The sequence below is a fragment of the Diachasma alloeum genome, unplaced genomic scaffold, assembly GCF_001412515.2.
Source record: "Diachasma alloeum isolate Michigan unplaced genomic scaffold, Dall2.0 Dall_scaffold_00906, whole genome shotgun sequence".
NCBI lineage: Eukaryota > Metazoa > Arthropoda > Insecta > Hymenoptera > Braconidae > Diachasma > Diachasma alloeum.
In genome coordinates, this window is record NW_021681024.1 from 286,469 (window position 1) to 302,981 (window position 16,513).

General features: G+C 37.3%; 1 protein-coding gene across 1 annotated transcript in view; it reads left to right on the top strand.

Annotated features, from left to right (window-relative positions):
* Nucleotides 1-16,513, top strand: part of LOC107045262 (titin) — a 69,889-nt gene that overhangs the window by 46,014 nt on the left and 7,362 nt on the right. Inside the window, 4 exon segments of the mRNA XM_029126613.1 lie at nucleotides 332-6,157; nucleotides 6,419-6,444; nucleotides 6,515-15,329; nucleotides 16,231-16,392. Coding sequence (XP_028982446.1) covers nucleotides 332-6,157; nucleotides 6,419-6,444; nucleotides 6,515-15,329; nucleotides 16,231-16,392 — 14,829 coding nt within the window.

A 16,513-nucleotide genomic window follows, 5' to 3' on the forward strand; every position in this document is an offset into this window, starting at 1 on the left:
GGGGGGGGGGGGGGAGGGGGAGAAATACGATTATACGTCATGATATGATTAATTCATTGGGAAGAACAAGTAGGGTACATTCAAATTAATGAAAGGCTATGAGCTTTTTTGATTAAGTTTAGCAAGTTCTTAATTTTGAAATTCAGCAGAAGGTAAGTAATATGTAGAACAGTACACAAACATAAATACAACAGAACATGTAACACAAACTATTAGCATTGTACTGTTAGGAAGGATTGAATTAGAAGTCAAACCAAATAGTAGCGAAACCACAGTTTTATACTTGACACGTAAAATTTCATGAAAATACTATGTCTTGTATACATTTCAGAAACAACAGAAGCACCAGCCCCAGAATTTGATCGCACTTTACCTACACATTACGATACATTCATACAAGAATACACTGATTCCACACATGCACAAATGACTGACTCCGATAGCGAAGTAAGCACTACGACAGAATATACAACCAAATTTAGACGGGGGAGTGAAGATGATGTTACCTGTGCGATAAAAACAAAGAAAACGATCATACGAAAGAAAACACCTTTAAAAGATGAAAATGACAAAGTAATAATAATTGAAGAAGAATTAGAAGACATTCAATCGAAGCTCCCTAACATTCCCAAAAAACAGTTCATGTCAATTGAAGAAGTCGCAGCGGATTATGAATATGAGGAGATTATTCCTTCAAAGATTGATGAGATCGAAGAAGGGCCTGATGAAAAGTTTATTGAAATTCAAGAAATACCAGTGGTATACGCTGCTGGAGAGAACATCAAGAAGAAGAAGAAGAAGCAAACTAGAGAGACGAAAAATGAAAGGCGGCAAGTCATTAAAGAACTCAGAGTAGGAGAAAACAATCAAGAATACGATAAAATAGTTGTGAAAAAAGTTACTGAGGAGATGAACCTTCAAGAAACGACTGCTACCTCAATGAGAAGAAGCGTACAAGCAACTCTGGACGAGGCTACTCGTGAAAAAAGTGAATGGAATCGAAAGGAAGTTGATAAACAACAGGTCATCAAAGAGTTAACAATGGAAGGAGATGGTAAAGAAACCGTCACCATTATCTTCAAGAAACCTGAGAAATCGATTACGCGGACCATTGTTGAAACCCTTCCAACTATAATACCTGCACCAATAATTGCAGACGAAGAAATTCTTGAAGATTTTACGGTTAGCCAAGTGATCCCTGCAGTTGGGAAGTCAATGAAAATGATGCAAATGGAAATTATTGGGAATAAGGGTGATCAACAACAAGTTACAGAAAGGTCAACTGTGAAAGAACCTATTGACGAATCGATTCTGGACGACATCGTAGAAACTATTTCGCCGATAAAGCCTGTGCAAGCAACGGAACAAGAAGGATTTCATGAAAAAGTGGCTGTGAAGATTAAGCCTAAGAAAATCACGAAAGAGAAGACTGTCCGAAAAAAAGACGATGAACTAGTAATTACTGAAGACCTCGCTGTGAGAGATGCAGAACAGATTGAAGCATCAAGTCCAGAATACATCGTGGAGGCTCTTCCAGCTGTGGAACTTGTAACAACAGCAAAGGACAACGAAGTTCGTGAAGAGATTACCATAACTCAAACGATCTCTACAATCGAAAAGCCGAAGAAAATTATGCAAAAGGGAGATGGTCGAGAGCAGATAACAGTCGAGTTGGCAGTAGGTGAAGAAGGTGAAAAATCCGTTACTACTATTCTGAAGGAAACTACTGAAGAATCAATTTCGAAAGACATCGTGAAAGTTCTTTCTACGATGGAGCCTGTACAAGCAGCTGAGAGCGGACAAATTCATGAAGACATAACTGTAGAGATCATGAAGTTGAAAAAGCCTAAGAAAATTCCGAAAAAGAAGTATAGTCAGCAGGAAGCAGATAAAGAGAGTATCGAAATTGATCAGATAGTAGAAGCTCTGCCAAATATTGAGCCTGTACAAGCAACTGAAAAAGAAGAAATTTGTGAACAAATTAGCGTTACTAAAAGCTTGGCTGTAGTTAGTAAGCCAAAGAAAGTCATGAAGAAGGAAATCATTCAAAAGAAATGTGGTCGTCAGCAACTTATAGAAGAGTGGACAGTGGAAAAAAATGATAAACCACCCATAACTACCATACTGAAAGAAGCAACTGAGGGATCAAATCCGAATGATATTTCAGAAGCTTTTTCAGCTATAGAGCCTATGCAAGCAGATAAGGATGAAGGAATTTGTGAAGGTTTTACTATTACTGCAGTTACCTCCGCAATTGTGGAACCGAAGGAAATGATACAGAAGAAAATTATCCGAATGAAAGGGATTCAGCAACAGGTCACAGACGAGTTGACAGTCGACGGGAAAAATACAGAATCAATCAGCCCTATTCCGAATGAAATTACAGAAGAATTAAGTCCAGAGGATATGGAGAAAGATTTTTTGGCTATACAACCTGTGCAAGCAACTGAGAAAGAAGAAAGTCGTGAAGACATGAAGAGGAAGACGATGGAGTTGGATCGGCCGAAAAAAATCACCAAAAAGACAATCAGGAAGGCAGACGAGAAACTGGGGATAACTGAAGAGCTCGTCATGGGAGGTGAAAAACCCAACAAGGAGATGGTTAACGAATCTGTACATGCGACTGAAGAAAAGAAAGTTGACGGAGAGGTCACTATTATCATGACAGAGTTTACTAAAGAATCGACTACGGAGAATATCACGGGAGTTCTTCCATCAACAGAGACTATACAAGTAACAGAGAAAGATAGAGTCCGTGAAGACAGGCCAGTGGAGACCATAAAGTTTGAGCAGGCTCAAGAAGTTTCGAAAAAGACTATCGGAAAGAAGAGCGATAAATTTGCGATCACTGACGAATTTGTAGGGACAGGTGAAGAACCGACTGAGGAAATAGTCCCTGATCAGTTAATGGAAGCTCTGGCTCTTATTGAGCCTGTCTATGAGTTTGAGGAAGAGAATGTTTCTGAAGAGATAAAAGCTGGAAAGCCAACGAAAATTACAAAGAAGAAAATCATTCGAAAGAGTGATCAACATCAGGTTACAAAAGATTTGGTAGGAGAAGAATGCGTCACCACTGCCATGAAAGAACCTATAATGGAACCAATCGTAAAAGACATTGTGGATGTTTTTGGAGCTGCGGAGCCCGGCAGTAAACTGAGTATCACTGCAGAGCTCATAATGAAAAGCGAAGAATCTACTGAGGAAATAGTCCCTGATCAGATAGGAAAAACTCTGCCAGTTATTGAGGCTGCAGAAGCAATTAAAAGAGAGGAACTGTTTGCAGAGCTTTCCATCGCTAAAGAGATTTCTGCTGTTGAAAAGCCAGTAGAAATCACGAAGAAGAAAATTGTTCGTAAAAAACGTAGTAAAGTAGGAAACAATGAGGAGCTCACTGTGTGTGGTGAAGAACCTAGTGAGGAAATAACTTTGGATCACATGGTAGAGGATCTACCAGGCATGCAGCCGGTTCAAGCAACTGAGGAAAAGGAACTTGGTGAAGAGATTACCCGTACTGAAGAGATCTCCGCTGTTGAGAAGCCGAAGAAAATCACAAAAAAAAACATTATACAAAAGAAAGGTAGTCAAGAGCGGTTTACCACAGTGTCAACGGTAAAAGAAAAAGGTGGAGAATCTGTCACTACTATCCTAGAAAAACCCTTGGTAGAACCAATTGCGGGAAGCATTGTGGAAGTTCTTACTGCTATAGAGCTTGTGCAACCATCTGAGAAAGAAAAAATCCTTGAAGACATTAGTGAGGAGATTATCAAGTTTGATGAGCCTAAGAAAATCACAAAAAAGAAGACTTCCCAAAAGGGAAGCGTCAACTTGGGAATCCCTGAAGAGGTAGTCATGAGAAGCGAAGAGCCTACTGAAGAAATAGTCCCTGATCAGATGGTGGACGCCCTGGCAGTGATTGAATCTATGAAAGCAATTAATAAAGAGATTTCCGCTGTTGGACTGCCGGAGAAAATCACCAAGAAGATAATTATCCACGGTGAAGAACCCATTGACGAACATGTTGAAGTAAATGCGGAAGAAAAAGTTCTTGAAGAGATGAACGTTGCTGAAGACATCTCTGATGTCGGTATGCCGAAGAAAATTATTCGGCAGAAAGATGGTCAACAGCAGATTACAGAAAAATTAGCAGTGGAAGAAGAAGGTAAAGGATCTGTTACCACTATCCTGAAAGAATCTACAGTAGGACCATTTTCGAAAAACATTGTGGAAGCCCTTCCATTTGTGGAGCATGTGCAATCATCTGAGGAAGAAGAAATCTCTAGAGATTTGACTGGGAAGATTGTAAAATTTGATCGGTCGAAGAAAATCACAAAAAAAAAGACTAAGCGGAAGAGAGGCGTTGAATTGGGAATCACTGAAGAGCTCGTCACGAGAAGCGAAGTCGCTACTGAAGAAATAGTCCCCAGTGAAATGTTGAAAACTTTGTCAGTTGATGAAACTGTCCAAGCGACTGGAAAAAAGGAAGTTTGTGGAGAGATCACCATTAATCAAGAAATTTTCACTGTTGAAAAACCGGAGAAAATTATTCCGACGAGAGTCGATGAAAAGGGATCGATCACTTCAGAGTTTACTGTTGACGACGAAGAACCTATTCAGAAAATAGCCGCTGATCATACGGTGGAGAGTCTACCTAGCATTGTGCCTGTTCAAGAAAATGAAGAAGACGGAGAGAATGCTGGTGAAAAGATTAACGTTGCTGCAAAGATATCTGATTTTGAACAGACGAAAAAAATTATGAAGAAGAAAAATATTCAAACGAAAGGTGTTCAACAGCAGGTCACAGAAAACTTGATAGAATCAATACCTACTGTCGAACTAATTCCGGAAGACGCCGTGGAAGCTCTTCCGTCTATAAAGCTCATGCAATCATCTGAGGAAGAGAAAACCCCTGCAGAGATTACTGGAGAGATCATTAAGTTTGATCAGCCTGAAAAACTCATGCGCAAAAAGACTAGCCGGAAAAGAGGCAATAACCAGAAGATCACTGAAGAGCTCACCGTGAGAAACGAAGAGCCTAATAAAGTAGTAGTCCTGGATGAGATAATGGAAGCTCTGCCAGTTATTGAACCTCTACAGCCAATTGAAAAAGAGGAAGTTGAAGGGCATTCCCCAGTTAAAAAGCCGGAGAAAATCACGAAGAAAACAATCATTCGAAATCAAAGTCAAAGGCTGGGGATCACTGAAGAGCTCACTGTGGATAGTAAAGAACCCACCGAGGAAATAGTTTCTCATCATATAGTAGAACCTCTATCAGGTATTGAGCCTATACTAGTAAGTGAGAAAGAGGAAGGTCCTGAAGAGATTACCGCTATTCAACAGATTTCCATTGTTGGAAAACCGAAGAAAATTACGAAGAAGAAAATTATTCGAATGAAAGATGTTCAATCACATATCGCTGAAGAACTGACGGTGGGGAAAGAAAATAGAGAGTCTACTACTACTATCCACGGAGAAACGCCTGAAGAATCGATTCCGGAAGATATTCTGGAAGCTCTATCACCTGTAAAACTAGTGCAAGTAACTGAGGAAGATGGAAATAAGAGTGAAGAGATTACTGTTACAGAAAAGATCTCCGCTGTTGGGAAACCAAAGCAAATCGCGAAAGGGAAAATTACACAAAATAAAGGTGGTCAACGGCATATGACTGAAGAAGTAACATTGGAGGAAGAAGGAGGGCAATCCCTACCAAGACAAGACCTACCAGGTATGAAGCCTGTGGCTGTAATAAAAAAGGGCATCTGTAAGGAGATTACTGTGTTCGGCGAAATGAGCAAAATTGAGGGATTGGAAAAAATCCCGGAAGAGATTATTAAAAATAAAGTTGGTACGGTTCATGAGGTTGGCGGTGAGCAGCTGCTGGACGGAAGGGACGTGGAAAAAATCGTCACTACTTTGAATAAAACTACACAGGAAATCTTTCCTGAATACATGGTTGAATCCTCGTCGGCCATAGGACCTAGAGAAACCGATGGAGCAGTGAAAATTCCGGAATCCACTTCGCTTACTAATGTCAATATGATTTCTGATGGTGTTAGTGAGCTCACGAATTTCCAGCGAATTGATTCTATACAAATAATACACAAAGAACCACTACATTACACAACAATAGTTCCAAAAGAGATTGAGTCGTGCCCTCTAGGTGAGCAATACCTTCCTGCGGATTTATATACAACTTCCTTCTATACTCCTTGTTTTCTTGACATTTTATTCATAATTTAACTAGGTATTAAGAATGAAGGATAAATAAGATATCTTATTTGCAAGTTTATAATAATAAATTACTTCCAAACCTTACAATTTTCTTTCCTCTTTGTTTCAATGTAATAATTTCCATATAAAGTTATCATAGTCGAGTCGAAATCATCATGACTACAATATTAATCAATGTTTTTCTGAATAGGTACAACCAAGGATTTCATTCAAGAGGTAAGCTTTTCACACTTTGTAATATTTTTTGTTTCATTATTTCGTTATCCATGAACTATTATGCTTGTAGAATGTCCCTGAAAAACATGTCGAAGAATGGATATCCAGTCCCTCACTTGATACAGTTACGGACCACGGTATCATGAAAGTATTAGGAAAGGAAAGGTCATTTGACGATATGATGCAAATAGCACACATTGATATGAATGAACAATCAAAGATGGAAAATGAAGTCGTGCGCCTGCCAGCTGAACTTGTTAAGATCGAAGAAGGCATAATTGAAACAGTAATAACTCCAGAAAAAATTATAATACGCAAGAAATCAATTGTTGAAAATGCGAAATTGCAAAGAATGGTAGAGGAAATAATTGAAAAACCGAACGAAGAAATCAAATTACTAGAAGATCAGAAAATCATGGAAATTCGTGAAACTCCATCTGAAAGAGTCATTAAGAGAAAAATTTTATCTGCAAGTAATACCACTATTCCCATGGAGGAAATTGAGACCATTATCATCCGAAAACTTCAAATGGACCAAGCTGAGGCAGTTATCCCGGGCTCTGAAAAATATGATATCACTTCACCACATGTTGAAAAAGCACCTGATGAATCTACTGAAATTCTAGTGGAAACTCTAGAGACTATTGAGACGCCAACTAAGCGTATAGTGAAGAAAAAAAAACTAAAGCCATATGACATTCATGATACAACTGAAATTGTTGAAGAGTCAATCGACAAACCGATTGATGAGGTAATTTTTATGGAGGAACAACGCATCAAGGAAATTATTGAAACTCCTGATAAAATAATAATAAAGAAGTTTAGAAGTACTTCAAATGACGGAACGATTCCTGAGGACGAAATTGAAGAAATTGTAATTCCGAAGATGAAGGGGGAAAATGCTCAAGTTACAATTGATACATTACGTACGCCTGATATTACCGAAACATTTATTGAGGAACGTCAGCCAATGAATATAGTAGAAATAATCGAAACACCCCAGAAGGTTGTCTTAACAAAAAAGACCAAGAATGATATGGTAGATGCAATAAATATTACAATTCATGAAGTAATTACAAAACCTGAAGAACACGTTGCACTGTTTGAAAAACAACAAATAGTTGAAACCTCGGAAACAAAAACTCATAAAGTTATTAAAAAGAAAAAATCTGCTATGAAAGCAGATGGCAAGTTGGAAAGCACCATTGAGGAAATCGTTATTCCTAAATTGGAAGAGAGAATCCCCAAACTTGTGGCAGAAGTGGAATTCAGCGAGCAAAATATCATTAAAACTATTGAAACACCTAACCAATTAATCATTGAAAGACGAAAAGAATCAAAGGAAGAAGGACAACCCCAAGAAATTCTTGAGGAAATAATTATTAAACCGATTGAGGAAAATTCATTTATGAATGAACAGCAGATTTTACAAATCATCGAAACAGCTGAAAATACGGTAATCACGAGAAAATCCACGGTCATTAAGGATGGTGGTAGTTCAGATGAAATTATTGAAGATATTATACTACCAAAATTAGATATTGCAAATGCTGTATCTGTTACGGAGGAGTTGGACGATGCACAAGTGACACTCATGAAGCCTGAAATATTAAAACAATCTGACAAGGAAGAGATAATTGAGATAATAGAAACGCCTTTAAAGAAGGTGATCAAGAAAAGTAGGAGGTCTTCTGAAAAGAAACCCAAAGTTACAATCGAAGAAGTAAGACTTAAGCCCACTGATGAAAGAAATTTAATGGAAGAACAAAAAATTATTGAAATTGTCGAGACTCCTACAAAGAAAATAATCCGAAAGAACAAATCTATACTTGAAGCCATTGACCATCCTATAGAGACAATAGATGAAATCATTCTTTTAAAACCACCGGAAGAAAAAGCTAAACCAATCACTCATGAATTGGAAACCGTAAGAATCACTGGAATAAATATATTCCAACAACCTGATAGAATAGTGGAAATAATTGAAACACCCGAGAAACGAATAGTTAAGAAGATCCCATCATCTACTCCGGATAACTATCAAACCATTACTGAAGAAGTTATTGAAAAAACATTGAAGGAAGGTATCTCGATGATAGAACAAAACATTTTTGAGACAATTGAAACACCAGCAAAAACAATCATTAAAAGAAGAATTGCTGCTACCATAGATGGTAACGATGAAGAGGAAGTGATTGAGGAAATCATATTGTTAAAACCCAAGCAAGAAAATGCGAAATATATCACTGAAGACTTTGCAAGAGCAGAAATTTCATACACTCCGATAATTGAAGTGATAGAAACACCAAAGAATAGAATCATAAAACGCAAGGGTCTAATAATGACAAATGAAATTATTCCTAAATCTTTGGAAGAAACAAAATTGATGGAGCAACAACAAATAGTGGAAATCAAGGAAAAACCCAACGAAACTGTGATCAAAAGAAAGTTGATGGCAACTATGGCCGATGGTGTTCCGGAAGAAACTATAGAAGAAATTGTCCTGCCAAAATTGAGAAAAGAGAATGCTCGTCACGTGATTGATGATATTGGCACGGTAACGATTACAGAAATCAATGTTCATGGTGATGTTCTCCAGGAAACATTAGTTGAGACGGTTGAAACACCATCGAAAGTTATTTTGAAGAAGAAGAGAAAAATTGTCAATAATGATGAGCCTGAGGAAGATATTGAGGAAGTAATTCTCAAACCATATGCAAGGGATAATCCGTTGGAGGCCCAACAGATTATTGAGATAGTGGAAACTTCAAAAAACAAAGTAATCAAGAGAAAAAAGCCCATTACAGGGCATAGTGAATTGGAATTTCCAGCCAATGAGACAGAAGTTGTCGAAGAGATTGTTATCCAAAAGCCGATAAAAGAACGAGTCGAAATAGTTATAGAACCGCTTTTGACGGCGAAAGTAGTACAGCCTCGTATTTTCGAAATAATCGAAACTCCCACTGTCAGAATTGTGAAGAGAAAGAAACCCACTACCAATGATGAGCCTGATGAAGTCATTGAAGAAATTATACATAAACCCATCCTAGAAACCGAATTGATGAATAAACATCAAATAGTTGAAGTCAGGGAGTTACCAATGGAAACTATAATCACCCGAAAATCGAATATTATTAATGACGAGGGAGTCTTGGAAGAATCAATCGAAGATATTATTTTACATAAACCCAAACGAAGATCAGCTGAATTTATTACTGATGAATTTGGTATATCAACAATAACAATAGTTGACATTCAAGAAGGGCCTGTTGAAGAAGTAATTATTGAAACCAGAGAAACTCCAATGGAATTGATCACAAAGAAGAAAAGAAAATCAATTATAAGAGATGAGCCGGCAGAGATTGTGGAAGAAATTTTCGTAAAACCTGCCGATGAGATTGAATCAATGAAAAGCCAACGCATCCTTGAAGTTATTGATAACGCATTTGAAAAAGTCATAAAACTGAGAAAATCTTCGATACAAGAAGGAGAAACAATGGATGAATCGATAGAAAAAATAATTATTCCCAAACTTTGCTTAGTGAATGCAATAGGAACCATAGTGCCTTCCGATAGAATCGATGTGAGTGAATTAGTTGTTGGAAAAACTGGCGAAAATGTAAAACAAGATGAAGTTATTGGACCTGACATCCCCGTGGAGAGACTACCGGAGGAGATAACATCAGAGGATAACATGGTACATGTCAAATCACCCATAATTAAAAAGAAGTTGAGAAAAAACATAATGCCGAAAAAAGGTGAAAAAACGGTGACATTCGATGAAAATGTGATGACTTCCGAAATTATTCCAACGCATATGATTGAGAAACCCAAAGGAGAAAAACAGCTTGACGAAAGCTGTATTGAAAATATGGAAATTTCACCTCAAGTTGATGTTAATGAATCATGTGATAATAAAGAACTTACTACGGATCAGGAAGGAAGTAATTCTCCCAAAATTATCAAAAACTCGATCAATACTCAGGATGGTGAGCAATCAACCATTCAGGAAGTGTGTAAAGACCAAGGGCCAGTAATGGACACGAAAGAGAAAAAAATGAAGAAAAAGAAAAAGAAGCCTATCAAGAAAGAAGAATGGGAAGAATGGATAGAACCTGAATATGAGCGACCGGTACTGGAACCAATGCCTGAAAAAATTTCGTGGGAATCTTCAAAAAGAAAAAAAGATAAAAAGCCGGATTCTGCGAAGATCTCAAAACTTGTCCCTAACAAAATAATAAGAGGAACAAATAAACCAACGCAATTGATTTATATGGAACCAAAAGAAGAAATTCAATTTGCCGCAATAAAGTTGAAGAAAACCGCTCTGATTAAAAAGAAAGAAACACCAAATATAAAATTCCCAAAAATTATGCTTCGCAGCCGGATTACCTTTCATGGGGACTATCCACCAAAATTACAATTTTTCAACGTAATTTCTATTGAACCAAATCCACCTCAGGCTGGTATTTTATCACGAAATGCTGATGAGGCATTGCAAATTTTGAGAAAAAAGATGAAAAAAATCAAGATACCTGAGAAAGAGATTGTAGAATTGGAAAAATTAGATCAGGACTTTCAAAAATTGAAGGAAATTCCACTCGAGGAAGTTCCAGATAAATCACTTTATCAGCGGCAACCAAAGAAATTGAAAGAAGAGCCGGTATCAGCAAAATCTCTGTTCATTGGAAAAGGAAAAATTCCCGAAAGTCCTCAACACATTGTGGAAGAGGTTCAATTGAAGAAAATTCCAGAGCAGAAGCTATTAGATACTGAAAAAGAACCAACAAACTCGAAGAAAAGTGAAGATGAGCCTCAATTTATGGAGAAAGAGGACGAGGCAGCAAAAGTGGATCTCCAACAAGAAGATTTAAAACCCCTAGATTTTGCAAAACCTGAACTTGAAAAATATCAACAAGGAGAGAAGTTGCCATCAAAAGAAGAACTCCCAGATGATGAGAAAAGAAGTTTTGTAAAACGTCCTACGAAAAAAGTGGATCAAGAAAAAGAACAAATACCTATTGTACCTGGTATTCCGAAAATCCCTGAAGAAAATGACCAACCAATTGTTAAATTTAAAATACCACAGCGACCGAAGGCTGAGGATGATGAGAAACCGTTCATTCCGAAGGGTTTTATCAGAAGTGCACCAGAAGAAAACGATACGAAGGAATCCTTAGCAATTAGTGTACAACCACGGCTGAGTGACTTGAATAAAGAGGTCCAAGAGGAGGATGATGAACTTCCTGATCAAATTCAAGCATTGCCAGAACCGCCTACGGTCAACCAAGAGAAGACTGTAACAAGAAGGAAACATAAGAAAAAACAACCAAGTAAAAAAGAGGATTGGGAAGAATGGGTTGAACCAGAATATGTACGTCCTGTTTTGGAACCAATGCCTGAGAGAATTGATTGGCAGCCTGTGACAAGAAAGAAGAAGGCATTGACACCTCATCGCCGTTCCTCTGACGAGGAATCTCAAGAGGTCACTCCGGAGTTGGAGATGATTCAGAACGAGAAACCTCAGAATGTTGTTGAAGAAGTAACAATGAAGAAAAAACTGAAGAAAGTAAAAAAGATTGAAGAAAATTTGACTGAAGTTACAATCCCGAAGCAAGAGACCCCCGTGTCCGAGGACAAACGGGAAGACGTCATTGGGGAAGTAATATTGCCAACGGTTTCAACAAAAAAACCTCAGCACATTTCTGATGATCTGATATTAAAGAAAAAGACTCAGGAAGAATTAGACATTGAGGAGAAAGACACTCAAGCCGCGGTTTCTACTGAAACCGCTGAAAAACGTCAAGATATTGCTGATGAATTAATATTGGAAAAAAAAACTAAGAAAAAATTGAACATTATGGTACAAGATGCTGACGTCACACTACCGGAACAGCCAAGTGCAGGGTCTGAGAACCAACGGGAAGATGTTATTGAAGAGGTGACTTTGGTACCGCTTTCTAAAAAGCAATCTGAGGACGTTTCTGAAGAAGTTATATTGAAGAAAAAGGTAAGGGAAGAAACAAAAATTGAAGACAGTTTTGCTGAAGTTACTCTTCCGAAACAAAAGAGCGCCGTGTCTGATGACCAACAGGAAGACGTGATTGAGAAAGTAACATTACCAGTGAGTTCTATCGAAAAACCTCAAGATATTACGGATGAATTGATAGTGAAGAAAAGACCAAAGAAAAAACCGAAAATAAAGGGAAAAGATACTGAAGCCACACTACCGGAACAACCAAAAGCAGTGTTCAAGGAACAACGGGAAGATACCATTGAGGAGGTAATCTTGATACCCCTTTCTAAAGAGGATGTTGCTGCAGAAATTACGATGGAGAAACAGCCTGAGAAAGAACCTACGATGGAGGAAAATTTTGCTGAAGTCGTTCTCCCAAAACGAAAAAGCATCGTGGCTGAAGATGAACGGGAAGATGCGATTGAAAAAGTAACATTGAGTATGATTTCAACAGGAAAACCTCAGAATGTTGACGAAGAACTAATACTGAACAAAAAGTCGGAGGAAAAATTGAAAATTATAGAAGAAGATACTAAAGCCACATTAATAAGACAATTAAGTGCGGTGCCCGAAGATCAACGGCAAGATGTTACTGAAGAGGTATCGTCGATCATACTTTCTAAAGAGCAACCTCAGGACATGGTTGCAGATGTAACATTGAAGAAAAAGCCAAAGAAAAAGAAAAAGGATGAGGAAACGGGCACTAAAGATATACTACCACAACAAACAATCACAATGCCCGAAGACCAGGGAGAAGAAATTAACGAGGTCACTTTAATGACGGTCTCTGAGGAAAAACCTCGCAGTATTGTCGAAGCAGTGACGTTAAAGATGAAGCCCAAGAGAAAAATTACGAATGAAGAAAATGTTATTGAAGTTACTTTACCAACAAAAATAAGCACAGTGACCGAAGATCAACAGGAAGAAGTTATTGAAGAGGTAATATTGATGACGGTTCCTAAAGAGAAATCTCCGGACGCTGCTAATGAAGTAACATTAAAGAAAAAACGGAAGGAGAAAGGAAAGACCATAATTGAGTCAAATATGGTTGAAATTACATTACAAAATCAAACAAATGTAGCGCCTGACGAACATCAGGAAGAAGTTCCTGAGCATATCACATTAGAGAAACTCCCTAAGAAGAAAAAACTTGATGACGATATAATTGATCATGTAACGATAAAAAAGCGTCCTGTCAAAGTATCGGATGAGGGAAGAGAAGAAGTAACTGGAAAGATAATGCAAAGGAGAATTCCAAAAAAGAAATCAATTAGTGGAGAGGAAGCAGACGAAGTTACAATCCAAAAACCGATAATTTGTATGAAACCAGATGAAGAATCGACTTCAACATTTGAAGAAGTAACTTTTGAAGGGCCGTCTCCAACAATTACTGAATTGACAACAGATGAGCATGTTAAGCCAAGCTTGGAAGTAAAACCTCAAGAGATTACGGAGGAAACGGTATTGAAAATAAAACCCAAAGAAAAAATTGTGGATGAGGAAGATATCGATGAAATTACATTGAAAAATCCGGAAAAAGTTATGGAAAAAATTACGGAAGAGCTATCGCTGCCGAAAAAAATACGCAAAACTCCAAAGGTAAATGAAGAATCGGATGAAATCATGATCAAAAAGCCAGTCATTACACCACTTCAAAAGGAAGATGGAGAAGAATCAATGGGAAAATCTCATGAAGAACCCATTGAGAATGTCGTTTTGAAAAAAAAGGTGAAGAAAGGGCTAGTGAATCAAAAGACTGATGATCGAGTCACTATAAAAAAATCAAAGATTGATAACTCCAGAAAAGAACCTGAGGAATTTAGTGAGGCGGTTACATTGATTAAGAAGCCGAAAAAAACCACTGATGACGTAGAAGGTCAAGATGAACTTACAATAAAAAAACACATAACCGACATATCAGGCGAAAAATTAGAAGAATCGATACAGGATGTAAAATCGAGACAGCCAAAGATCGAACCTGCGGAGAAAATGATTGAAAATATCACTATCCAAAAAAAACGAGGGAAAAAACCCAAAGCTGTTGAAGAACCGGAAGAAATGGAAGTCGTAATGATTAAAAAATCGAAAGAGGCCGGCCAAATTCCAGATACACTTGAAATCTCCGCTGATATTCAACTGAAGAAGGAAACATCATCGCTTGTTACTGAGGATAATGATAACTTAATCATAAAGAAAATTGAAGAACAAGTTGACAAGCATGATAACATAATTGAAATTCCTGAAGTACATGAATCCGAAACATTTGATGAATACATATTCAAACCTAAGCCGCCCAAAAAAGCGCCTAAACCTATGGAAGATATTTATGAAGATGTAACATTACGTAAACTTCGCCCCAAGAAGAAATCTCGTCCGCATATTACAGAAATTACAGAAACGGAAACTGTAACATTCAGGCCTAGGACAACTAGAACAAAGGAAGATGTCGAACAAGAATTTAAAATTTCACTTAACGTTTATGAAGAAGAGGATATTTCAATGTCAGGGAAAGTTCGATTGAAACCGAAGAAACGAATTCCAACATACTCTGAAGAAGCCGGTGAAGAAACTATAAAAATTATCAAAGGACCAGTAAATGACGATGTACCAATTTTCGAAGAGATCATTTATGAATCAGATGATGAAACTAGAGAAGAATACAGTATGGAAGAACTTGAACTCGATGAATTTAATCTTCCTCTACGAAGAAAAAGAAAACCGAGGAAAATTCCTTATTCTGTAGAAGAGATTGAAGAAGATGATGTTAAAATGAGGTTGAGAAGCAGCCGGAAATATTCGGTTGAGGAAGCTGACGAATCATTGGCACTTAAATTGAAATCGAAGCGACGGCCATCTACTTATGAAGAAGGTTCGAGTTCTTTCTCAGTTGAATAAAATAGAATTAAGAATGAATGAGAGAGAAAATGTCGGAGAAAATTTCCAAGTTGTACCATCAATTGAACATTAAGTGGTCGCATCATGAGGAAATCCCCGCCGATTATTGATTTTTTCTTTTCACACAAAAACTTGGTGAATAAAACATTCATAAAAATTTGTATTCCTACTTTTAAATATGTGGAACACATCAATATGTTTTTTGGCCCACACTTACACCGATGAATTATTAAAATCTTTTGAAAACTCGACTCGCTGACGTGGAATAAGTTTTTTTTGTTCAACTTTTTTTTCTCGAAATTGTAAAATACACGGAACGGGGATTCTCTTACCGTGCGACCAACTAGGTTCGGTGGAGAGCTGCGACCATTTGAGGGTTAATAAGACAATTTCTCTTGTAATTATGGTTGATCAAATGACTCATTGGTCAGTGGTATATTGCAAATTGAGGTCCCTTAAAATTACTAGGAAATAATATTCAGAATGGAGTTGGTGATGTAATATGAGTACTGTTTTTCGCAATTACTAAAATTCGAAATTTTCAAGTTGTTAAGAAAAACATTGTGTAGTAAAATTGAGGTAAAAGAGCGTGAGCATAGATGAAAACGTAAACTGCATTGACCAGTATATTATTCTAGTGAAAAGTAGTGTTTCCAACTACTGTTAGCTTTGAACACACGAGTCGGGGTAGTCGCGGTACCGCGGTTTGTAAAGAGGAGAACTGGAATCACGTAGTTTTAAAAAACATGCTCCCAATTTATTTATTTATTCATTTTTCCATAAATTTTTTCCATAATATTATTTGTATAAACAACACCAATCTCACTACAATTTATATAGTCAACTGACTAATTTTCTATCCCCTACATTTATAGAAGGTGCAATGCTTGATATATCAAGAACGAGTGATATTTATGAAGAAGACGAAGAGGAGTATACAGTTAACGTAGGTGATCGCATGTTTTCCGTTTGTTCATACATTGCTGAAAATGATGAAGCTATCAATTTGATAGAAGGAGAACAAGTTTCTGTTATCGGTACGTATGTAGATTAAGTACAATAAATTATAATCCCAGTATCGATTATGAAAAGATACGACAGTCTAAAATTAGTAGACATACAGTGGTCCTTTAATATTATTTAATGACAAGTCAGGCA